This window comes from Heteronotia binoei, chromosome 11 (genome assembly GCF_032191835.1).
Source record: "Heteronotia binoei isolate CCM8104 ecotype False Entrance Well chromosome 11, APGP_CSIRO_Hbin_v1, whole genome shotgun sequence".
In the NCBI taxonomy this organism is placed as follows: domain Eukaryota; kingdom Metazoa; phylum Chordata; class Lepidosauria; order Squamata; family Gekkonidae; genus Heteronotia; species Heteronotia binoei.
The window spans coordinates 18,113,105-18,139,150 of NC_083233.1; the positions used below are offsets into that span (position 1 = coordinate 18,113,105).

At 46.9% G+C, this 26,046-nt stretch overlaps 1 protein-coding gene across 1 annotated transcript; it reads right to left on the reverse strand.

Annotated features, from left to right (window-relative positions):
- Nucleotides 1-5,693: 5,693 nt before the first annotated feature.
- Nucleotides 5,694-25,803, reverse strand: ITM2A (integral membrane protein 2A). Its single transcript, XM_060250395.1, has 6 exons — nucleotides 25,450-25,803; nucleotides 16,192-16,320; nucleotides 14,930-15,118; nucleotides 10,705-10,815; nucleotides 8,934-9,084; nucleotides 5,694-6,848 (listed from the first exon to the last, which is right to left on the reverse strand). The coding sequence occupies exons 1-6, from the start codon at nucleotides 25,531-25,533 to the stop codon at nucleotides 6,760-6,762; spliced, it is 753 nt and encodes a 250-aa protein (XP_060106378.1). The 5' UTR covers nucleotides 25,534-25,803; the 3' UTR covers nucleotides 5,694-6,759.
- Between the last annotated feature and the right edge of the window lie 243 nt (nucleotides 25,804-26,046).

The window sequence follows — 26,046 nt, forward strand, 5'->3', positions numbered from 1 at the left end:
GCCGTGCTCTGTGTGGGGATGCTTTTGACAATCCTTCCAAAACTTCAACCAGGTGAAATAGCAGCCAGCAAGCTACTGCCAGAGGTGTGTTGCAGGGATCCCGTGTGTGTCCCCCTGTGCTGAAAGTGCTGCCCTGGCTCCCCATCTGTGTCCAGGCACAACTCAACGTGCTGCTTCTAGCCTTTAAGGCCCTGGGTGGAGATCTTGCTTGGGCATTGTTGAGCCTGGTTGCTAAGTGACAGGGCCACACCCTCTCTGTGACCTCACCCCTCTGCTGGTGAACTGGGCCATGGCCCAGCCACTGACCTTTGTGGGTTGTAGAGTAGTTGAGGAAGTTGGATTGAAAATTTCTTTTGTTTGTCAAAGATGAGAAAACATCAAAAAATGTAAGTGGGATTTGAATTGGTGGATTCAAATTGGTGCAGTAGTGATTTTTTGGCCAAATTGGTTGAGAATGTTAACAAGACACAGAAAAGTGTAAGTGGGATTTCTGCATTTTGCTCCCATGTCCATATTCTGCTCCTCTTTCTCTCCCACTCCCCCACCAAGGCGGCAGGGGGTGGTCCCAAAAGTGATGCTCAGCATCTGTTGCAACACTCCAAGGTGGTGTTCTCCTTGGGTGGTGGGGAGGAAACCTCAGCCTGATGTTCGGCCATTCCTTCTCATACAAGCCCCTCCTTAGAGAGAGAAGGGGACCTGGAGTCCAAGCCCTGGAGGCTGCTCTGAGCTGGCCATGACTCTGCCTCAGGAAGGGGCCCTCTGACATCTGTACTGTTTCCCACGGGTTTGGGTTCCCCAAAAGAAGGCACTACTCCTGGAAATGGGTGAGCTGTAACAGCTGAGCTCTGATGAGGCTGGGGCTGCCAATCCCCAGGAGGGGGGAGGGGATCCCCCAGTTTGGAGGTCATCTCCCCACTTCTGGGTCATCACAACACAGGGGTTGTGGAGGGAAATGTCTGCTGGACACTCCATTATACCCTTTGGAGACCGATTCCCATAAGTTATAATGGAGAACTGATCTGTGGGTATCTGGGGCTCTGGAGGGGCTATTTTATTTGGTCAAGGTAAAGGCAAAGGTAGTCTTCTGTGCAAGCACCAGTCACTTCCGACTTTGGGGTGACATCGCATCACAACGTTTTCACAGCAGACTTTTTAATGGGGTGGTTTGCCATTGCCTTCTCCAGTCATCTACACTCCCCACCCCCCCCAGCATGCTGAGTCCTCATTTTAAGACACCAAATTTTCAGCATAGCATCCGGTGCCTTTCCTCAAAACACCCTGCCTCAAAAAGATTGGGCCGGGGGTCCAATTCTATGAGCCTCCAAAGAAGGTGCCCTTATCTTTCATTATTTCCAAATGGAGGGAAGGCACTTAAAAGGCCAGCTGTCTCTTGAAATGTGGTGGCCAGAACTCCCTTTGGAGTTCAGTCATGCTCGTCACACCCTTGCTCCTGGCTCCACCCCCGAAGTCCCCAGATATGTCTGGAGTTGGACCTGGCAACCCTACAATAGTCCCCAGCTCCTCTAGGGAAAGCTCCCCTCAGCTGTTCTCCTTCAGGAAGGGGCGGGGGGGAAGAGCTGAAGATACTGGCCTGCCTCACAGGGTTGCTGTTAGGATGCCTCTGATGGTGATGCCATAAGAACATCAGAGAAAACATGTTGGATCAGGCCAATGGCCCATCCAGTGCAACACTCTGTGTCACATAAGAACATCAGAGAATCCATGTTGGATCAGGCCAGTGGCCCATCCAGTCCAACACTGTGTCACACATTGGCCAAAAAAACCCCAAGTGCCATCAGGAGGTCCAGCAGTGGGGCTGGAAGACCTCCCACTGTGTCCCCTGCCAAGCACCAAGAATACAGAGCACCACTGCCCCAGACTGAGAGTGCCAGCAATAGGCTGTGATAAGAGCCACGGATGGACCTCTGCTCCAGATGTTGATCCAATCCCCTCTTGACGCTGGCTATGCTTCTTGTGCCGTTTGCACACGGGAAAGACTGCCCAGTCCTCTTCCTGACTAAACGGGAATGGAGAGTCTCCACATACCCTGGACTTTCACTAGAACCCAGGAAGCTGCCCCAAAGACGAGCAATACCCACACAGGAATCTGGCCTGCTGGAAAGGAGCAGGCCACTGTGGAGGGGTAGGGGCTTTCCCCTGCACCCCGCCCCCGAGAGAGAGAGCGAGCCCCCAGGGCAGCTGGATGGACCCCAGAGCCCCAACCAAGAGGTTCCAGCCAGTCCCGCTCAGCTGCCCCCTGCAATTCATCCCGAGGATCTAAAGGGCCTGGCCCACAAATGGCAGTCCCCGTGGCTGCAAGGCCCACTCCTCCCCTTCTCTGTGCTCTCTTCTAGACTTCAGAGGCTCCGGGCGGTCTTCAGACGGGGCAAGGTTGACCCCCTGGCTGTGGACAGCCAGAGGAAGCCAGCTGCTGGTAAGGAAACCCTCCCTCTGGGCTCATGTGCCATCCCTAGCAGGGAGGGGGCAGGGAAGCGGTGGGCCTGCCGGGAAGGGGGGCACGCCTTGTCCTCAGGCACGTGGAGGGTCTCCACGAGGAGCGCTTTGGGGACCAGGCCGATCTGCCTCTCTTGGGGTGAGAACCTTTCCACTCGAGGGCCCCAGGGGGTGCCACAACGGCCCCCACAGGTTTAGTCCTTGTTTTGTACTGGAAGAGATAGGGCACCTATGGGAGACCTCATTGCCTCTTCCTCCCCCCCCCCCCATCGTATTTCCCCAGTAGTCCTTACAGCCGTCCCCCTCCCTCCCCTCCACCACCTTATCCCTCCCTCCCATCTCTTCCCCTGGCAGCCACTCTTTCTTCCCCGCCTCCCTGGAACACCCTTCCCTCCTCTACCTTGCTTTTGTGTTTAGCCTTCCCCGTTCCTCCCTCTCCAGCTTCACTCTTCCAGTCCCATCCCGCCTTACCCCTTTCGGTTCATTTCCCCCTCTCCCAGTCTTGCTACTCACTGAGGCTGAGCATTCCCAGCAAAGTTGGAAAGTAAGAGCTGTGTTGTTTTAACTCTAAACAGATATGTCTCTACTCTACTTGTCTCAACGAATATTATCATTCCCTTGTCCGTTTCCACTGTTGGGTAATAGTTAAACTGAGTAGGATGGATGTATCGGCTTAGAGAAGAAACAGTATTGACAGGATCTTTTTAAAAACTTCCTTGATTATATACTAAATGTAGATGTTTATAGTTTTGAATGGCATTTCTCTTATAATACAATTGTATTGCCTCCTACTTCCTATGATCTGGATTCCGATGGCTAAACAAGGCTTCAGTCCTCAGTCATCCATCAGGGTGCTGCAAATTCCTCAGTGATTTTGCTGGGCAGAGAAACGCCCCCTGCTGGACACTTAGGAGGACACTGTGAGCCCAGCAGGGATCTTTGCAGAGTGCAGGGAGCAATGTTCCCTCTAAGCTGCAGAGTCTTGTGAGCAAAAATTCTACTTTGGGAGCTCCTGGCATTAAAGTGGTGAGCTCCTGCATCAATTATTGTGCCCTGGGGCCATCCTTCCTGAGCTAAGACAAAAAGGTGAGAGCTGGAGGCTAAAAATCTGTGAGCTAGCTCACGCTCACTCAGCTTAGAGGGAACACTGGCAGGGAGAAATGCCAAGGAAGGGCGCAGCCGCCTGTTGTCCAGAAGCCAACTCACAGCAGGGAAGAGAGTCTTACCTGCTCCCCCCCCCCCCAAAAAAAGAAGTCCCTGGGGAGGCTGCCAACACCAGCCCTGCTGTGGATCTCTGCACTGCAAAAGGAACAGGGGAAATGGGCACTGGGGCTTGAGCACCCCAAGTCAGAAGCGCTCGGGATTTGACTCCGGCTCCTCCTGTTTCCGACACCAGCACTCCTTTCTCGCCTCTTTATTCCTTGGGGTCAGTGGCAGTACGGTTGCCAATCCCCGGGGGGGGGGGGGCAGGGGATCCCCCGATTTGGAGACTTTCCCCCTGATTATTGGGTCATCAGAAAGCAGCGGGGGAGGGAAATGTCTGCTGGGCACTCCATTATACCCTATGGAGACTGGTCCCCCTAGGGGATAATGGAGAATTGATCCATGGGAATCTGCGGCTCCAGATGGGCTGTTTTTTGAGGTAGAGGCACCAAATTTTCAGCATAGCATCCAGTGCCTCTCCTCAAAACAACCTCCGAAATTTGAAAAGATTAGACCAGGGGGTCCAATTCTATGAGCCCCAAAAGAAGGTGCCCCTATCCATTCTTTCCAAATGGAGGGAAGGCTTGAAAAGGAGGATGGCCCCTTTAAATGTGATGGCCAGAGCTCCCTTTGGAGTCCCGTTGTGCTTGTTGCACCCTTACTCCTGGCTCCACCCCCAAAGTCAGACCTGGCAGCCCTCGCTGGCTGTGCTGGGGAACCCCTGGGGGCTGCCAGGGACTTCTGGGGCCCTCCCTCTGCCCCCCCCCCTGAGAGCCCCTTCCAGGAGCTTTCCGATCAGGGCCCTGGAGGCTGTTGCTCCAACGCAGGGGGCTGATGCTGCTGGCAAAGGAGGCGCCTCCAGGACCAAAGACCAAGTCCCACACTGAGGAGCCTTCCCGGCCCTGAATTGGCCGTTTTCTCAGCTAGCTAGCAAAGGAGGGGAAGGGGGAGGCCAAAAGAGACCAGGTCTCAGAGAAGCCACGAGAACCTTGAGTCGGCCCCCTGGCTTCAGGGAAAGGCGGAGTCTGGACTGCAGAAGCCCACCCACCAGGGGCGCAGGCAGCAGGAAGGAGCGACGGCATCGCCCGTCAGCACCCTGGGAGTCCTGTGGGGAAAGAGGGACTGGAGACACCCACAACCCCCAGGTGCTCTGGAGGACCAGAGAGGGACTGGGTCTCCAAATATTGGTTGCCAGGAGATAAAGAACTTCTATTATATTGGAACTTTTCCAGCTCCCAGAGTTTATATCTCTGCTACTAATCTTAAATAGGTACACATGGCCTGGCCCGACAAGGTCTCATTTGTCAGATCTGGCCCTCATAACAAATGAGTTGGACACCCCTGCACTAAGTTCCTCGAAAGGGTACTCAATAGGCTGCTATTGCATTATATTCCACTCAAAGAGATTCCTACACCACATCAGGTGATCTGAAAATTGGCGAGCCTGTCAATGTAATAACTGTAAGGATCTTCCAGTGGAATAAAATATCACCCCACCCCCCCACCCCGCAACATCACATTGTTTTCCCAGCAATGAGGGACTTTGCCCTCAGCTGTTGGAAATCCCAATAAATGTAGGAATCTTTTAGTGGAACAATAAAATAGAATTAGAGTTGGAAGGGACCTCCAGGGTCATTTAGTACAACCCCCTGAGTTTTCCTACTGCAACACTGCATTGTTCTCCTAGCAATGAGGAGAGGCACTCTGCCCCCAGCTGCTGGAAAACCTGTCTAACCCCCATATCCGAAATCCCAACACTCCCCACGCGCACTTCTAAAAATACCCCCAAACGAGAGCCAGAAACTGGACAGTACCTTGGGGAGAAAAAATCACGCTCTGGTCTTCTTCTGGTCTCCCACAGAATACAAACGGCTCAAATCGCACAGTAGAGCTGCTGAGCCAAGCCTCTCTTCCTTCTATTGGCTGAGGCTCCTCCCCCCTCCTGTATAGGAACAACAGGCTAGAAATATGACACAGTCACCAAGCCTTCCCCACGACTACCAAGCTCGCGTCAAGAAGGGAGGCCACCACGACAGTCTTAGAGAAACATTTATTAGAGGGTTGCAGGATCCATGTGAAATATAAAGTCCCTTATAAAACACTCAGCTTAGCAGCTCTCTAGCAACCCCTTTGCCGTCTTGGACTGCAGGCCTCCGCAAGGGCAACACTTTGAGACTGCAGCTAATGACTTTTATCTTGCTCTTCAGTTCTGATCTAAAAAAAATCATATGTAGACCTGGGAGGGAATTTTACAGCTACAGAAACACTGACAATTGGTCCAAATCAGGCTGTACTTACATATGCTGGTAGTTTAAGGGTTAAAGCAGTTTTAAGATATTAGCCAAAAATAACATAAAAGCTTTAAAGAGCGACTGTATCGGGATATAACTAAGTATCACCAAAAAGGAAAAAGAAAAGGGGAAAAAAATTAAGAAAGAAGAGATTGTAAAGGTAAGTTCAGGGAAAGTTCCAAATATACAAACAAGTTCAATACAGTAATTGCACAAAATGAGAAAAAAAAAAAAGCCAAGTTAGCTGCTGATGATTACCAAGGTTAAAATTTACATGCTTCACACAGAAAGTTCAAATAAACCTTAGAAGTCTTGATGTGTTTTTTTTCTACCAGGAGATGCGGTGCAGAGCTATTAGCCAAGCTATTCAAAAAAATGTGCAAACCACAAGATTAATAAAGTCAGTTTCATTTTGTGAAGTCAGCTGATGATTAGACTACAGTCCTATGCAGGAATCGAGCACTGCTTACAAAGGAGTTTTTTTTCCCTTCTGCTTTTTAAAAGCTCTGAAACAGATGCTCGTTGGCCAAGTGGGTATCAGTTTAAATGTGCAAATTTCCATTCCAGAGTAATATCAGGGAAAGTGGAGCGACACCAGGGGCCCAAAGCAAACCCCCCCCCCCCCAAACAAAACAACATGGTGACTTTGGAGTGTGCTTATTTTTCTCCTTTCTTAAATCTAAGCAATACACAAAAAAGCATAAGGCTTTTGATTATCACTGCACTTTCTTTTATAATTCCGAAGTTTAAAATGTAAAGCTTGGACTTCTCAGTGAAGATGCGAGAGTTGTCACTTTGCAACCTGTCTTTTTCACTGCTGGCAGATCTTGGTTTCCACAACAAACTCATTTTCAAAGTGCCGGATTGAGTGGCATTTTTCAGCAGAGCGTTTTTGGAGACCTGATAAGAAAAAAAAAAAGGAAACAAGACCAAATGAGCTGGATTGTACATGAGCAAAATTTTCTTGTAAACCCCTCCCCCCCCCACAAATGTGGGCATGTATTGCTATATGGATCCATCTAAACCAGGGGTGTCAAACATGTGGCCTGGGGGCTGAATCAGGTCCTCAGAGGACTCCTATCAGGTCCCTGAGCAACTGACTGTCATCTGCTTCCCTCTCCCTTGCTTTCTTCTGCATAACAGCTTGCTTTGCAAGGCTTGCTCAATCATACAGGAGAGCTACAGAGCAAAGCCTCTATTTGCTGAGGTTCCTCTGTTGGAGGAAGGGGAGGGGGGAGGAATAGCTTGCTTTGCCAGGCTCTGTCAATCACACAGCAGTCCCACTGAGCCAAGCCTCTCTTCTTTCTATTGACTGAGGCTACCTGGCATGACATTTTATGATACACATGGCCCGGCCTGACAAGGTCCTATTTATGTTAGATCTGGCCCTCATAACAAATGAGTTTGACACCCCAGATCTAAACCATCCCAGACCTGGTTTTAACAGATGCCCTTACACCCACTCAGAAGCATAGCTCTGCAAGGGGCAAACAGCAGTGCTTAGGATCTTGAACGTAATTTAAAACTAACGTTTCCCAAGATTTTAGGAGGAAACAGAGAAGTGCAGATGCATCCTTTGCTTCTGTACTCCAGTGCCATCTTTCACAGTTCTTATAATGGTGACAACCTCTGTAGTGAGTCTAACACTATAAAGAAATGATTGAAAGTTCCCTTGGCAAAAATTTCTAAAATTCTGGGTTATGATTTCAAGAAAGTTGCAGAGATTTTTCTGCTAGGATTACAAATAGAAAAATTTCCAAAAGAAGACAGGACTTTAATTTGGTATCTGCTCTCAGCTGCTAGGACATTGTATGCGCAGTTGTGGAAACAAGAAAAAATACCAGAGAAATGGGATTGGATTGTGAAAGTTTTATCGTGGAGTGAGATGGATAAATTAACAAGAACTCAGAGATTATGATTTGGAAGTGTTTAAAAAGGAGTGGAAGAAATTTAAAAAATATATAGCGTTAGAGTGGAACGTAAAAAGACATTGGACAATTTTTTAATATGAATGAGAAGAAAAAGACATTGTATTTTGATGGGTTTGGGTTACCTTTATATTCGGATTTAAATACATAACTTCGGGGTAAGTCTAATAATGGAGGGAGGGGGGATTGAAAATATCATATGGGTTAGGGATAGAAAAGATATAACTAAACATTGTAACCGTATGTTATTAATAAATTGTTAAAACACGAAAGGTTCCCTTGGCAAGACACTGTGGAACAGAACAAATGCAAAGTTATAGTTTCCCCTCTCCTTAGATAAAGAGCCCCGTGGCGCAGAGTGGTAAAGCTGCAGTACTGCAGTCTTAGTTCCCTGCTCACGACCTGAGTTCAATCCCGGCGGAAGCTGGATTCAGGTAGCCGGCTCCAGGTTGACTCAGCCTTCCATCCTTCCAAGGTCGGTAAAATGAGTACCCAGCTTGCTGGGGGGGAAAGTGTAGATGACTGAGGAAGGCAATAGCAAACCATCCCGTAAAAAGTCTGCCATGAAAACGTTGTGAAAGCAACGTCACCCCAGAGTCAGAAACGACTGGTGCTTCCACAGGGGCTACCTTTTTACCTCCTTAGATTTTTTTTTTAAAATCTAAGGGTCCCTTCCTTTCTTTTTCACCAGCAGAAAAGCTGGCTGGATCCAACTCAATGTTCCCTTCTGGACTGCCTGTAAGATAGGGGACCCCAACCCCCGGTCCATGGACTGGTACCAGTCCGTGGCCTGTTAGCAACTGGGCCGCAAAGTGAGGCAGAGACCTTTGCCTACTCCTCATTTAAAGACCCCTCCATGGGGAGAGCAGGGATGGGGTGTGGGGGCAGTCTGGGGTAGCAAAACCCCTAGCACACCCACCCCACCGGTCCGTGGAAAAATTGTCTTCCACAAAACAGGTCCTTAGTGCCAAAAAGGTTGGGAGCCACTGCTGTAAGACAGCTCAATTCCAGTTTTAGCTTTTGATTTCTCCTGGTGGGTGAAGCCTGAAGTACTCACCCATGGTCTTATCTCTGCGCTGAAGTCTGAAAGTTTCCTTCCCTGCACAGAGCTGATAAATAAAAATGCCGAGATCTGAGATGTTATCAATCTCTTCGGTCACAACCATTTCTTCACGAATAAGGTAAGTTTGAGGCAGATAGGAGCCAGTCTAAAGAAAATAAAGGGAGAGGAGAGAGACACAACATTTACACAGTCAGCGTATTAAAACAGAAATGTTCTGAACCTGGAATGCCCAACACAGAACATCCACAAATTGCTGTTCAAGCAAGACAGAAACTGGGAGGAAAAGCTACAGCTATTGGAGAAACGAATGCCAGCTCCCTGCTTAACTAATCTCCCTCTATGCAAAACTCTCCATCTGCACACGTGACTGCATGGAAGAATCTGACAACATGAGGCAGCCAAAAATTCTATCAAAAGCCAAGCAGGAGGAGCCATTCTGATTTTTATCAGGAGAACATTCCTGAAAAACACAAACACAAGGTAGTTACCAGGCATGGACTGGCAACCAGCAGTTTGGGGGGGGGGGGCAGGGTCTGTTGGCTACAGGGTGACATCACTTTCCAGAAAATCCGGAAGTGGCATTATACCTCTCTAGGAATTGCCAGCAATTCTACGGTGAAAACACAGAGTTTCTGGCAAATCCTAAAGAAGACTGATACCACTTCTGGTTTCCCCCTGATGTGATTTCATGCCATCGCCAATTTTTAAATACCACCCCCCCCCCATCACTGGTATGAACAGCAAGAAAACCAGTACCAAACTGTGCAGAAAGGGGGGGGTGGTGCGTGCAATATTAGGTCATATTTTAGATACAGCACCCCTGTTGGACACCACTGGCAGGCAGACTCAGTTCAGTTACCAAAATGAGCCAGCCTTTTTGCTTGTGCCACATGGGTTTCCTGGGCATGCTCTTTGTCTTTTTTCCCCCTGGTCGAAGCCAACAGGCCACTGGGCTTCAGCACAGCAGCTCAGACCGTTTAGTCAAGTCATCTGAAGCCCTCTGAAAGAAGGGAAGTAGTAATCAGGCACCCTACCATTACACCTGGATCCACCTTGATTCATGAAGAGTAGCCCCGTATGCCTTGAGAACACCCAGTAGGTTATCATAGCTAAACGAATGAAGGGTACACAGGGTACCTTTCAAATTTGGAGATTTAACACTCCATAACCACAAAACAGAAGGCAGAAATCGAGAATGATGAATTGCATTGTGCAATTTCACTCCCGTGCTTATTAAAAATGTACAACGTTTTCATGCAACATTTAAGCAAACAAAGTACACAGCTCACTTGGGAGATGCCTTTCTGAAATGTTTTGTCTGTTTTATGAGCTGCTTTTTCTCCCCAGAATTTATAAATTCATAAATAAAGTGTTTACACCCTTGGGACCCAACTCCTGAAATGTGTGTGTTTGAGATGCCTGTCCCTGAAGCCTTTTTAACGTGCCTTTAAGATAAGTTTGTACTTTTCCTTCTCCCTGAAGAACTCCACGCAAAACCAAGCTAACCTGTTCAAAGAAAGGCGTCGCACCCGTAGCCTTCTGGATACCAGGCCCATTTTTGATATCAACAATACAGCTGTTAAGACATTGGTTGGGCAACCCCAGGCAATTCATGAGTTGCCCAGAAGGCCACAGCAGGCTACAGCTAAAGCCAAGCACTGCCTGCGGAATACAAGCTACTGCAGCAAGGGGAACGAGCCATTCTGCCTCTGCAGAGAAGCAGCCCTCTTTCCTCCAGAGCTAATTTCAGAGATAAAATACATACTGCTAATTTTGCGAAGAGGTCTATCAGGTTCCGAGGTGGCATGACAATGGAGGTGTTCAGAGGGATCACGTAGCAGTTTCCCAGTTGCAGATCAAGGTAGGCCGTCAGAAGCTATTCGAAAAAGACATACAAGGATCTCTATCAGTTCACTTTGAAAACTTACTTTATTCCCATTACACCTAAGTGCTACATCTAAGTGCTTTGCAAATGCTTACCGAAACTGTGAAACTTGTGTGAAGAGAACAATGAAGCTGGAAGTAGTGTGTGTGGAGGAGTGGGGAAAGAAATATGGCAATCTGATAAGACTTGAGGTTTTTGAGCACAGTAATTCTATTCACGCTGGTGCAACGGAATGTGATAAAGCCCGAGATCTACTTGAGCATACACATTTTGCGAATAAAGGTGACTTGGGACCAATGTTCCCTCTAAGCTGCAAGAGTCTTGTGAGCAAAAATTCTACTTTGTGAGCTACTGGTATAAAAGCCGTGAGCTACTGGCATTAAAGCTGTGAGCTACTGCATAAATTATTGTGCTCTGGGGCCATTTTTCCGGAGCTAAGACAAAAATGTGTGAGCTGGAGGCTAAAAAGCTGTGAGCTGGCTTACGCTAACTCAGCTTAGAGGGAACACTGCTTGGGACAGGTTTTGAGAAGTACAGCAAAGACATTCTCGTACAGACATTATTTTAAAAGACAGGGTAGCCTTTGAGAGTGGTCATACAGGGAGATATTAATGGGGAGAAAAATCTATTACAATGGCCCATTTTGAGAGCTTCTATCAGAGCAGTGCTACATCACGGTTGCCACTAAAATTTTATTTGTCATTTCCCTCACCACCATTCAAATATAACCACAAGTTAAAAAATGAATAGGTCATGTTGTATTAATGCGAGGTTTAATAAAATGCTCCACTCTACAACTACACAAGTCTCAACTGAAAAAAATATTTGTCAAAGTAAGATTTAATAGCTTCTTTCAACATTAACTGCAGCAACATTTGTTTTGCAATTGCACCAAAAATTATACCAAAATACAAACTTCAAGTAAACTGTGATTGCTAACAAGTAGGAGCTTTCCAAAGCTGGAAAAGTTTAACTTTCACTTTCTGGTTCCAGAAAGTGTAATGAGCAGATCAGCAACAAAGGAAGTGGAGTTTCTGCAATCTAGAGAAGCAGACTACCCTCATTTGCAACCTTTATGCATGGGAGAAGTCAGGAAAGAGGGTGAGAGCTGGTGCTCTGTAAACTCCAGCAGGAACAAGCAATCACATTTGCAGAATTTACGTTGCATGGTGCAGAGTAGAAAGTGCTAGCTGTCTGAAATCCAACAGTGACAAAACACATCTGCAACTATGTGCTGGGTTTAGCAGGAGACAAAACGTCCATTCCATATACAAGCATGACCCAAAAACATGCTTATCTTTATATGTAAGTTAAATGCAGTACTAGCAGGTAGGGATGGAAACAGTTAGGTGTCTAAAGTTTGTATACTGCTAAACGTTTAAACTAGCCTTGCTTTGCAAATGCTGCAGGCGGACCTTAGAAATCATGCAGCAACAGAGCTCAACAAACACATTAGGCTGGTTGCTGGGGGTGGAGCTGGGAAAGGGCACCATCAAGTTTTACTTGTATTCTGCTACTTCTCTATTCCAGCTGCCACAAGAGCAGATCATGCTCTTGCAGCAGCAGGTCAAAAATCCACTGCTTGAATATGTTTTAATCACAATTTCCCTGACTTCAGACCAATTTCCATTTCCTTGACTTCCACGAAAGTGGCAACCCTGTACAATAGGGGTGGCCAACGGTAGCTCTCCAGATGTTTTTTTGCCTACAACTCCCATCAGCCCCAGTCAGCATGGCCAAAGGCTGGGGGTGATGGGAGTTGCAGGCAAAAAACATCTGGAGAGCTACCGCTGGCCACCCCTGCTGTACATGAATGCTGTGTTTAAAAAAAAACACACACACACACAACCCAGTGCAATGGTAGACACAAGTAGATACTAAGCTTATCCACAACAGCAAAACAGCCTTTAACAGCACTCCGCCTGACAGTTCCATGATTAAAATACGTTTATAATCTGAAGTTGAACAGCTTGCATTCTTTTTCAATGGGGCTTGTGAGAAAAACCCAATCAAACTGAAGAGTGAATGGTTAACGCTTGGCAGCCTGCTTTCTAAGGCAGCTACGGGGCCACACACACACACAAGTGCATCTTCAGCCCACATTTCCGAGTTCTTACAGCCATAGAAATAAATGCTTTCTTCTTGATGCTCCTTAGAGAGGGAAACTGGGTTTAAAAGCATGTCCAAACACACACCTATAACAGGGCCCAGAAATCCAGGCACCAGGGCAGCTAGAAACTTCACCGTGGCACCTGGTATTTTCAGCAGTCATTCACTGTAAGTGCCTCCTGGTGATTCTCAGAAACGGAAAGATTTAGGTGAGGGATTCGCTTCTTGCTGTAATCACAACCAGGGGTACCCTGTATTTATTTGTATGCTACAATGCTTTTGTTATAGCTTTTCATTTTTTTAAAAAATAAGAAAACGAAAAGCTTAGGCTCAGGTGATACCAACAGTTAGGAAAGTATGGTCATTAAAATATAAAGCACTGAAGGCTGAAAAATAAGTCTGGCTCGTACATTTTTGGGGTGGCTCATTAAGCCAAAGAAAGTCTGTCAAGGCCTGCCCTATAGTCAAATGTGACTCTGCTGTTTGGCAAGCAGAGAGTAGGCAAAGCAGGTCAGGAACCTACCCACGTTGTGCACACTGGATTGCTCGGCCATGGAGACTAGCTTATGTCTTGACGTTTCTGTAAAAAGGTAAAGGTGCAAGCACCAGTCGTTTCCGACTCTGGGGTGACGTTGCTTTCGCGACATTTTCATGGCAGACTTTTTACGGGGTGGTTTGCCATTGCCTTCCCCAGTCATCTACACTTTCCCCCCAGCAAGCTGGGTACTAATTTTACCGACCTCGGAAGGATGGAAGGCTGAGTCAACCTTGAACCTGCTTCCTGAACCAGCTTTCACTGGGATTGAACTCAGGTCGTGAGCAGAGAGCTCAGAGTGCAGTACTGCAGCTTTACCACTCTGTGCCACGGGGCCACGTTTCTGTGCACAACTATAAATAGTATCCAAATGATTAAAGTTATTCTTATATGCTGGCTCTAGACAGCTCTGTGGATGGTCCACAAGGGTTCCTTTAACTTCTTCAAAACTCAATTCTATTTTAAGACTCGGCAAGCAGCTGTTTAAATATGCGTGCAAGGGGAACCACGGACACTGGGAAACCACAGGATCTGGGAATGGGAATCTGGGACCCAAAGCGAACACTGCTGTCTCAAAGAGATGCTCTCCCAGTCAAGTTCTTCTAACTGCTAGACCAGTGGCCTCCAACCATTTTGGCCCCAGCGCCAGCAGGATGGGAGCACCGAATTCGGCCTCCCCCCCCACCCAGCGCCTCCTCCTCCCTCCGTTGTCACAATTTTAAAACCCGGGAGGGGCAGTGAAGCGCCTCCCAGGCTGACCCGCCCTTCTGTCGATCAATGGGGAAAACAGCAGCAGCGACCCACTGAAAGAGCAGCGCTGCCCTTGCCTCCTCCCCACACCCAAGAAGGAAGTGGGGAGGAAGAAAGGGCAGCGCTGCTTTTTCAGCGGGTGGCTCCCTGCTGCTGCTGTTTTCCCCGCCTATCAACTGATTGGCCGGGGGGGGGGTCAGCCTGGGAGGTGCTTCATTGCCCCTTCCCAGGCCTTAAAATGGTGAAAACAGGGAGATGAGGGGGAGGGGGGGGAGTGAGGCTGTGCAGGGGGGGGGGCAGCAAGGGGGGGGGGTGAGGCTCTGCGGCCCGGTTGCAAAGAGAGCCAGTTTGGTGTAGTGGTTAAGTGTGCGGACTCTTATCTGGGAGAACCGGGTTCGATTCCCCACTCCTCCACTTGCACCTGCTAGCATGGCCTTGGGTCAGCCATAGGTCTGGCAGAGGTTGTCCTTGAAAGGGGCAGCTGCTGTGAGAGCCCTCTCAGCCCCACCCACCTCACAGGGTGTCTGTTGTGGGGGAGGAAGGGAAAGGAGATTGTGAGCTGCTCTGAGACTCTTCAGAGTGCAGGGCGGGATATAAATCCAATATCATCTTCTTCTTCAAACAGGCTACGGACCAGTACCGGTCCACAGCCCGGGTGTTGGGGACCCCTGTGCTAGACCCTTCAAAGCACAGGACTTTTTCAAAACTCACCCTGTCGAAATCATGAACAATTGCTGCAGGATCACTGTCGGAGAATTTTGGAACCGGGACATCGATGATTGCTACGTTGTCATCCTCCCGGATATCAGCAACTTCGGCAATGGGTAGAAAGTACGGTTCTGCAGCACTATCCGGATTGTCCTCCGCTCCAAAGCATATTTTTCCATGGAACACTTTGTGCTAAAACAAAACAAGTTTCCTTGTGACACTCTGAAGATATAAAGCCGCACACACAATTTGCATGCAATTCAGGAAAGAATGATGGAATTGGACATGTGCTACATGTGCTTATCTCGTTCAAAATTCAGGGGGGAGTAAGCGGAAAGGAAGCTGTACAAGCAATGGGAACATGTACCTCCACCCTAAATGTGGAAGAGCTTAAAAAGGGGGTTTTGCAGACTTGATACCAGGGCAGTCTGGGAGGTTGCACTGAGCCAGGAACAAGACCAGCGTAGTGGCCAACAGCGTGCTATTAAGGCACCAGTGCAACACTAAACAGCTCAGATATGGCCAGGGTCTCAGCATATCTGCTGCTTCCTCCTGCACCACGATAAAGCTGCAAAGCTGCCAGCACCACAAAGGCCCATGGCTTGTTCCTGGCTGTCAGCAGCGCTCCAGGGCAGTAATCCACCAGGAATGTGCCCTGTAAGTTAAGCAGTCACACTGGCCCTCTTGCCACTCCTGAATGTAAGCTTTCGTATGCTCTTAAGCAGACTTCATCAGGCAATTCTTAATATAAGCGGGCAGTGTGGAATCATGGGAATGTTTTTAGCAGATTAAAAGAATCACAAATAGGGATCTGTGTTTGTTAGCGTTAGGACAAAGCAGAGCTGAAAAAACACTGGAGGGTGATAAAAAACAGACTGCTGTTGTAGGTGCAAAGTGCCATAAATCTAGGTAATTTATGGCACTTTGTGAGTGCCATAAATCCCTATTTGTGATTCTTTTAATCTGCTAAAACCATTCTTATGATTCTACACTGCCCACTTATATTAAGAATTGCTGCTTCCATTCCCATTTTGCCTGATGAAGTCTGCTTAGAGCATACGAAAGCCTACATTCTGAATAAAACTTAGTTGTTAAAGTTACACTTGTCTACTGCTTTGTTCTATTGCTTCAGACCAACATGGCTGCCTACTGGGATCCATCCCAATTCAATGACATCCATGCTTGTATTCTGTGGAATGCTTTGCTTCAAACTGCTTATGTTTGTTTTCCCAATCGTCCTCTGTCAAAGTAAGCTGTCCCATTACCCTTGACATGTACTTGTAGATGCAGGCTCCACCAACCACCACTCCAGCTAAGATGAATGCAACGCCCAGCAAGGTCAGCAGGCATCTTCCGGATGAGCTTTCATGGCTGTGGGTTGCAACTTCTGGATCCTTCGGAAAACAGAAAGGAAACCAAGTTCATTGCTATCCCAGAGATGCTGCTTTAAGTAATTATATATCTGACCCTGAAGCAGAAGGCAGAGTCACTCTTCAAGGTGAAAGGCAAAATGAGTTCCAGGAAGACTCTGAAAAAAGGACGAGACACCCTACTGTCAATACGGACAGCATGGCGCTGGCAATATATACCAACGCCTTCCAATGACATAACTGAATAAATAGCCCCCATTAACTTCTCTGAATTACAGCAAGGGGAAATACTCATCTTTAAAATGTCAAAACTGTTTCACTAGCCTAGTAAAAATGTTGTAATTTAGAGAAGTTAATGGAAGCCGTGTATCCAATAACTTTGCTTACTGAGAAGTCATTTACAAAACTGAAGAAATTTAAAGGGACAGACACTGTATTAACCTTGACATATTTAAACATGGGGCTACGTGCCATATTGAAGAAGTTAATTTCTTTCATTTTCTCAAACTAGTGCTTTGGGCCGCTTGTTTCCCCTCTAGTAAGAACAAATGCTGTAATTTAACTATTGACACTGCTCTGAGCTTTTAGTGACTGCCAGTGTGCCAGCTGCTGTACAGAACGTAAATTATGGGGTAAAGGACAGAAATGCCCATACCACATTTACAACATACTGCCCTGGGGTTAAACCCAGATGCTTCAAGAAGACACTGAAGACGACATTGGATATATATCCTGCCCTCCACTCAAGAGTCTCAGAGCAACTCACAATCTCCTTTATCTCCCTCCCCAACAACAGACACCCTGGGGATGAGAGGACTCTCACAGCAGCTGCCCTTTCAAGGGCAACCTCTGCCATAGCTATGGCTAACCCAAGGCCATGTGGAAGAGTGGGGAATCAAGCCCGGTTCTCCCAGATAAGAGTCCGCGCACTTAACCACTACACCAAACTGGCTCTCTACACCAAACTGGCTCTTCAAGAAGCCCTGTATAGACGTTTCATCCGAGCACCCCAAACTTAGTAGAGAACTAGTCCTGTGACATACTGTGCATATTGTTCATTAGAACTGTAGAAGTTGTGGTCTTTGAAATGAACCAAGGACAGATAAGAATACGACATCACTCTAGCAAGTTCCTTGGAACAGCCTATTCATGGACATCTGGGATGAAACACTGATAGCAGCTGGTCAGTCCCTGAGTTTTAATGCGATGAAGAACAGAGTGAAGAATAGAACATAATTTGTGCTTGTGTCAGATTCTCTGATCTCCTCATACAGCTACATAGGAAAAATAATTCAGCTCAATGTTATATACCAGGTCAAATGTCCATCCAAACATCATCAATTCAGTTTTACATGATTACACATTCAGGCTTCTCTTATTTTAATTTAAATGATTGAGAAATGTATTATAACTATCGTTGCTTAATAATCTGTTATATTAAACCAGCTTTTTAAAACCTGGATTTCATCCACCCTGACTTGTGAAATGTCAGATACAATTAAACCACTGAAAATGCCTCTCTTCCTGCCCCCTCCTCCCAAATGAACGTCAGGTGCAATAAAACCGCTTAAAAAGCCTTTCTCCCAAGAATAGAGGAGCAGAAGCATGACCTTGAAAACTAAAACTGCAGAGAGAAATGTTTCAGCAACAGAATCTGAACAAACATGGCTTATAACGGCATCCAGAGCTCTCTAGAACCTTAAAAAATGCTGTTCCAGCAACTATACATGGTGGCAAACATTAGAATTGTTGGTGGAAGCTCAAGCACGAAAGAAGATCCTAGCAGCCAAAAGAAAAGTACGTATTTAGTAAATAGTTAGGATGGATTCTGGCATTTTCAAAACTCATATACTGTGCCAATACCGCTTTGAGGGCAAGGACTGTTATATAAACCACAAGGAAGTTACTTTCATTGGTCTGTCCAGTCACCCTGAAATGCAACTCTAGCATCTAGAAAACTAAAAACTGTCCCAGCATTTAGCTAACTGGTGTAGATCTACACAGCCAGCTCAGATGACAGAAGTCATACAGCAAGTAACTTGACCTCTAAAGCTGATGTAAAGCCAGGACAGAGAAGATGCCAAAAAGCTAAGCAGTGCAAGCAAAACAAATGCATCTTTGGTACACCACATGAAGGCACTGGTGGTGCTCCTGGACCCACCCTAGGTGTTGGACAAGTAGGTCAGGTACAATTCTTTCAAGTACATCTTGCTAACTAAACCTACCTAAACTGACACATGCTAGAGCAACCTGCACTTGGCACAGAGGCTGACTGCTGGTTTGTGGGGTGTGTGTATTTTGTTGTGATAGGCAAGTTAATTCTGTACATCTTATTATATGCTTTGATGGCATGATTACCGTAAGTCGTCTTGAGTCTTTGTGGAACACGGCCAAATAAAAATATTTCTAATAGTAATTTTCCCATCATTCATGCACTATCATGGCCAACACTGAACTCAGTAAAACACTGCACACAGATAAGTATTTCATTTGTCTGGTGCACTCAAACCGAAGACTGCCTTATGTACACTTGTGATCTTTCATGCACTGTCTTCAGAGGAAAGTACAAAGTTGATTACACAACAGTTTTGATTTCCTGCATGCTGCATGTTTGTGGTTATATCAGTTCCACACAGCATGTGCTTGTGGTTATATCAATTCCACACATCACATTATTAAAAAGAAAGAAAGGAAAAGCCGGTGTCTGAGGCAACCTATCTTTATTCGCACCCTACCCTTTCGGCACTGTGTGGCGTTCAAAGAGACAAAAGCTGTAAGTCATACCAGACAATCTTTGAAGATGTCTCAGAGTTCTGTACGACCAGGTTATCCTCTTAACAGATACCCACCTTACTTCCAGGGGGCTTTTATCCCATCCCCAGGTGGTAAGAGAAAACGCCAAGCAACCATTAAACTTGATCAAGCTAGATGAGGCACTAGGACAGGGGTGGCCAAACTTGCTTAATGTAAGAGCCACATAGAATAAATGTTTGAGAGCCACAGATGTTTGAGAGTCGTAAGACGTGAACGTCTGATGTTTGAGAGCCGCAAGACAGGAAGGCAGGCAGGCAAGAAGGGAGAGGTGGGAAGAAAGCAACTTTAACTTTAAATGCATTCTCCAAACCACCAACTGGCTTGGCGTAGTTATTTAAAGAGAGAGATGTCTTCTCTAAGCAGGCCAACAGGGCGGGGGGGGGGGTTCCAAGAGCCTCACAATATATGTCAAAGAGCCACATGTGGCTCCCGAGCCACAGTCTGGCCATCCCTGCACTAGGAGATCTATGAATTAATTCACAGAACATTTAAAATTGCTTAGCGGCCACAGTTCAGATCTGCCCCCCCCCCCACTATGTCCTGATCCTCAATAACCCCCATAAATGTTTCCCTCAACAGAGTAAAAGAAGAGTAAGGATGGGAATATGACATAGGGAAGCGCCACTCCCTCCCACCCCCCGCTTCTACATGCCAATAAAAATACTTGGGAGACCCATCCAGTTTGACCCCCTTTGAACATTGCACAAGGGCCCAAATGTGAAATTGCACCTCTTAACTATTAGCTTACAAGTCTGCAGCTGATAAAAATTGCGCACATTAACACTTTGCACTTCAGCATTTTTGTGAAAGCATTCAAGTCTGTACTCAGCCAAACTGATACTGCTTTTTGATTTGTAATCCACCCGGGAGTCTACAAAGTGCATGCTATTGACTGAGCCCATAAAATAACCGGCAATCGTAACCCCAAGCAGCTATTTGTATTTTCAAGCAATTGCCTGCAGCATTTCATTAGAGCATTAACAAGTGCATGTTTCAACCTATCCAGCTGCCTTCCACTGGCTCAGACCAGCAGCGCTGAGCTTATTCTAGTCTGAGGCTAGGACTCTTGACAGACCTGCATCTCCAAGCACTGGGTTACCCAATCGCATCTAAAGCTAAGAATCAAATGAATTTTTAAGCCTGATACTGTACAATTAAAACATCAGCACCGCTGGCACATGCTGAACCTCACCAGTCCCTTCCCCCAGGCTTTCCCTGCTACCCACAAGCTCATTTTTGGAGCCTGATTTTTTTGTTTGGGGGGGGGAGGATATTACACTGCAGGGGAAGGATATAGCATTCAGCCCTGCTTTAGATGAGACCAATGTTCCCTCTAAGCTGCAGAGTCTTGTGAGCAGAAATTCTACTTTTTGAGCTACTGGCATTACAGTTGTAAGCTACTGCATAAATTAGTACGCTCTGGAGTCATCCTTTCTTTTTTTGTGTGTGTGTTTAAACTAATTTTATTATTCTGCAATATATTGTAATAATACTCATCGTCTATTATTAAGAAGTCAGTACCAATACATTACATTTTTCTCCTCCCTCTCCCCCTTTTCAAGACCCCCGACGGTGTATTTTAATTAAATTGCTAAAAATAAAAGGTAGTTTTATTAATTAAAGAATCTTAAAAAAAAAAGAAATCTTAATACAAGAGAAAAAAACCATATTATGTTAGTTATAATCCATCATTATAATTCTTTAGTCCTTACAAAAAAAATTAATAAGAAAATATATTCACATAGTCCCGCTTTTTGACTGTAGTCCATTTATTATTCCTCCAAAGTTCAACTATTGTCAAAAATCGCCAAGTATCCTTTAACCTTCCATTGTTTTTCAACATATATTTGAAATTTTCCCCACTCATTTTTAAACTTCTCTAGATCATATTCTTTTAAGATTCCTTTTAAGAAAGGAGTCATCCTTTTTGAGCTAAGAAAAAAAATATGTGAGCTGGAAGCTAAAAACCTGTGAGCTAGCTCACGCTAACTCAGCTTAGAGGGGACGGTGGATGAGACTGGAACAGATGCCAAGGAACAAAGATGCCTCTCAAACCCTTTACTTCAAGATGTCAGGGGTCAGTCCTGGGAACTCGCATATTTGCAACACTCTCTATTATGAATCCGTATATGAACATTCAGAGGGGAGAGCTATTCAAAACAGCTGCTTTGTTTTTTTTTTTTTTTTAAAACTTATAACCTTAATAATGCTTTTGCTTTCAGAATCTCAAGAGAGTGAATTGAGAAAAGCTTGGGGTGAATGGGGGAGAGCGGATCTTGCTCTGGCTTCAAAAGGTTTACAGAAGGTCAAAGCCAGAGTTCACGCACACTTCAATTCAACGCATCAGGCCTGAAACGAACATGGATTAGAGAGGACAGCAGCTCTGCAACAACACACAGTAACCTTTCCCACCCAATATCTGAAACAAATCCATTATGCACCACTCTACCCCTTCTCCAGCTGCCAAACTGTAAATGAGACAAGATTATCTGGTATGAAACTCCTGTTGTACGAGATGGCACCTGATTTTATCCTCCCATTTTGCTAAGGGAAGCTTCTTGCCAAAACAACCCATGGGTTTGTGCTTAGGGCTTGTTTCCATGAGTTCACATCATGGCCCTACGATGAAAATTTCCAAACAACACAATCCATGCAATACATTTTATTAGGGCCAACCACATGACACATGACAGTGAGAGCTTTCGAACTATCCAGAACTCTTCGTCAGGCTGGATAAATTACAAAAAAAACGAAAGGGGTCTCTTTGTGGAGGAAAAGTGTCAGGACATGACATCAAGTCCAGTCCAAGTCTGCATCAATACCATGCAGGAACTGTTGTGCATCCAGAAACTAGTTCAGTTTGGAATCTGGTTCCACAGAAGCCATGGAATCATTTGCTTTTCTAACAAGGCTCAGAGAGCCAGTCTGGTGTAGTGGTTAAGTGTGCGGACTCTTATCTGGGAGAACCGAGTTTGATTCCCCACTCCTCCACTTGCAGCTGCTGGAATGGCCTTGGGTCAGCCATAGCTCTGGCAGGAGTTGTCCTTGAAAGGGCAGATGCTGTGAGAGCCCTCTCCAGCCCCACCCACCTCGCAGGGTGTCTGTTGTGGGGGGAGAAGAGATAGGAGATTGTAAGCCTCTCTGAGTCTCTGATTCACAGAGAAGGTCGGGGTATACATCTGCAGTCTTCTCCTTCCTGACAGACCACTCCTGTACATGCTTACTCAGAAGTTAGCTCTGTATTCAATGAGGCTTGCACCAAGAAAAATTACAAAAATTTGCAATCTGCATTTAAAATGGGGCCATTAACAGCCTCCTTTGGGTTTTTGCACTTGTTTAATTTTATTTTTATAATAAGTATGAGCCCTTGGGAGATTCTATATTCATACACACACATGCACCTCTAGACTGAAGAGGCTGTATAACTACATTGTTTTTAAAAAATTACTCAAGATCACCAGCGTTATGTTCATTAATTTTAACCTTGATAAACCAAGAATGTTTGCACAGGAATCAAGATTAGAAATATGAAGGGAGTGAGGGAAGCTAGGATGACATTTCCTCTCTCTCTTTTTTTTTGCCTTGGTCTTGCATCTTTAAATAAAATTCTTCATACTAATTCACACATATAACAATGAAGATACAATATTTGTGTGTGTTTACTTGTTGGGATTTTTGCTCATGTTTGTTTGGGATTGCCAGATTAAGAATGAAGGACAGTAAATATACAATTGAGCTGGCAGCCACCATCTGAAGCAGCTACAAGCATGTGCACAAACAAAAACTACGTGTTTCAGCCAGGGATGGACAAACTGTGACTCGGAAGCAACATGTGGCTCTTTCCCACATATTGTGCGGCTCTCAAAAGCCCCGCCCCATTGGCTGGCTTAGAGAATGCATTTAAAGTTAAAGTTGCTTTCTTTCCACCTCCATCTCTCCCCATTTGCCCGCCCTCCTGTCTTGTGGCTCTCAAACATATTCTACGTGGCTCTTATGTTAAGCAAGTTTGGCCACTCCTGGTTTAAGCTAATAGCTGCAATATCCACACTCATCAGAACAACTGGGACACCAAGGAGAAATCACACCCACCCAGAGTTCTACAGCATGTACCCACAATAGAAAGACCCAACTATTCCTAACATGATGGTGTACAGCCCCAAACCTATTAATACCCAAAGCAGCCCTTATACAACCTTGAGATATTCTGGGCCATATACTCCAAGGTATGTGAGACTGCTAGATGGAGGTCCCCCTATGCAGTGAAACAGACTCACACCCCGCCTGCATAGGGAACAGGGAACAAACATGGACGCTTTGGCAACAAAACAGCTTTCACTTCCTATGAGTGGGAATGAGTCACAAAGCCTTCATGAAGCAGTTCCCACCCCCCCTCCCCATACCCTAAAATGTAGCATCGTCAGCAACCTAGGGGGCAGAAGTTCCAAGGAAAATAAAGCCCCTGAACAGCTTTAAATGGATGCCACTTTTAGGGAAGTAAAAAGGTCTAGAGCAGGCTAAACTTTTACCCTTTTCTAATTCCTCCACTAAACCTCAGCAATTCACGTGCCCTGCATATACCCTTCAAACTCCTTTTGCATGGGCAGCCCCAAGCCAGAAATGCACCCTCTCTTTAGCACCGGCGATGGAAAGGCAACAAAGCCTATAACAACATGCAACTGTTGCAACCTTTTCGTCCCTATCGAGTTACATTTAAAGCGATACCACTCAGTTCCTTACTCCAGGAAAAGTTCAACATATGCTTGACATGGCTAACTGAACAGGCCAGCGACTGTCTTTCAACTCTCAAATCCCAGCTGGAGCACCCATCCATAGGGCATCTGCAGGCGCCAAGCCAAATTCCTGTTGTTTGACATACGAATTTTACAAGCGCACAATGAAAGCTGTACTGGAGCGCTTTCACACACACTGACTAACACGCTTCCAGCGCACCTTGCAAATGACTTAACAGCGTGAAAAGGCAAAATCCACTTGCAAAGGGTCGCTGGATTGAAGCTGCATTATTAAGCAGATGTGAAAGCACCAATCCTAAATTCTATAGTAAGCTACAGGCATATTAGCATCTATCAACAAGAACGTATCTTTTTTTCCCCCCCACAGCGCCCATCTGCAGGATTCCCAGGCTGCAGGAGCCTCGGAACTTCTGCATTCCAACGCCAAGCAGTTTGCAAACGAAAGCAGGCACCCCTCCCTTTTCCTTCCCGTGGGACGACGAGGAAAAAAAAAAAAAAGCGAGGCCAGGATGAAGCCAAAGAACCTCTGAGCGCCTCCTCCGCAGCTTCCCCTTAACCTCCGAGAGAGATTTCCTGGAAGCCCTGAGCAATTTTTTGCTCGAATTGGCCAACAAAACAGCGTGGAGTCTAAGGCTGCGATCACCCACACTAAACAATGCACTTTCAATCCACTTCCCACCTGGATCTTACTGCACTAACTGGCAAAATCCAATTGGAAAGCGCACTGAAAGTGGGCTGAAAATGCATTCTTCAAGCTGCGAGCACACACACACTCAATAATGTGGCTCCGATCTACTTTCAGTGCACTTTCCAACTGGATTCCACTGTGTGAACTGGCCAAATCCAGCTGGAAAGTGCACTGAAAGTGCATTACCTAGGCTGTGAGCACACACACAATATGCTTTCGAGCCACTTTCAGTGCACTTCCCAACTGGATTCCACTTTGCGAACTGGCAAGATCCGGATGGAAAGTGCACTGAAAGTGGATCGGAAATGCATTCTTTAGGCTACGACCACACACACACACACACACTAAATAATGCGCTTTCGATCCACTTTCAGTGCACTTTCTATCCGGATCTTGCCAGTTCGCATAGTGGAATCCAGCTGGGAAGTGGATCGAAAGCGTGTGTGGCCGCAGCCTAAAAGGATGCGCTTTCGATCCACTTTCAGTGCACTTTCCAGCGGGATTCCATTGTGTGATCTGGAGATGGAAAGTGCACTGAAAGTGGATCGAAAGCGCATCCTTTTAGGCTGCGGCCACACACGCTTTCGAGCCACTTTCCAACTGGATTCCACTGTGTGAACTGGCAAAATCCAGCCGGAAAGCGCACAGTGAAAGCGCACTCCCTGGTGCATGCGACTGCAGCCGAAAAGCCTCCCTGACTCTCCAGGGAGAAGGAGGTTCGTGTTTATATTTCTGCCGCCATTTTGAACTGCGTGCGAGGGGCCTGAAAGGGAGGGGGAGGCCGGCCGGCCTGCCTCTCTCTCCCGGCCCTGGCGCCCCTCCACCCACCCCGGTCCACAAGATGGCGGCGCGGGCCCTCACCCGCCGATGGCGCAGGCAGCCCAACCCCGCTCCCCGCACCTTGTCCGCCACCAAGGCCTCCGCCGCCTCCTTCTTGGGCTCGTCCTTGTGGGCGAAGGGCGACTGGAAGGCGATCTTCACCATGGCGGCGCTGGGGCCGGGGCCTCCTCCTCCGCTTCTGCGAGCGTCGCTGGGGCTGCCGGTGCGGTCGCTGCGCAGAAGCCTCTCCTCTCGGTGAGCTCGCGGGGTGGGCGGGGCCTGGCGAGGGAAAGCCGAGCGGAGGGAGGAGTGCGAGGACGCAGAACAGCCGCCGAGGTCGCCCTCTGTAACCCCCGCGGTGAGTGGAGGAGGGGCGACGGGAGAGCGCCTGCGCGCACGCGCCGGCGGAAGCTCGCGAACCTTTCGGCTCCTTCCGGAGACGGACTTCGGCTCTCGCCCGGCTAAAGCGAGGGGGCCGGCGGCGTTTTGCGCGTGCGCTCTCCAATCGACAAAGCTTGATGAAACTGGAAAGGCGTGAGGAAAGGTGCCGTGGCGCGCAGGCGCGAACTGGAAAAGTCGGAATAGGGAAGGCTGAGTCAACCTTGGGTCGGCTACCTGAATCCAGCTTCTGCCAGAATTGAACTCAGGTCGTGAGCAGAGAGTTGAGACCACAGTACT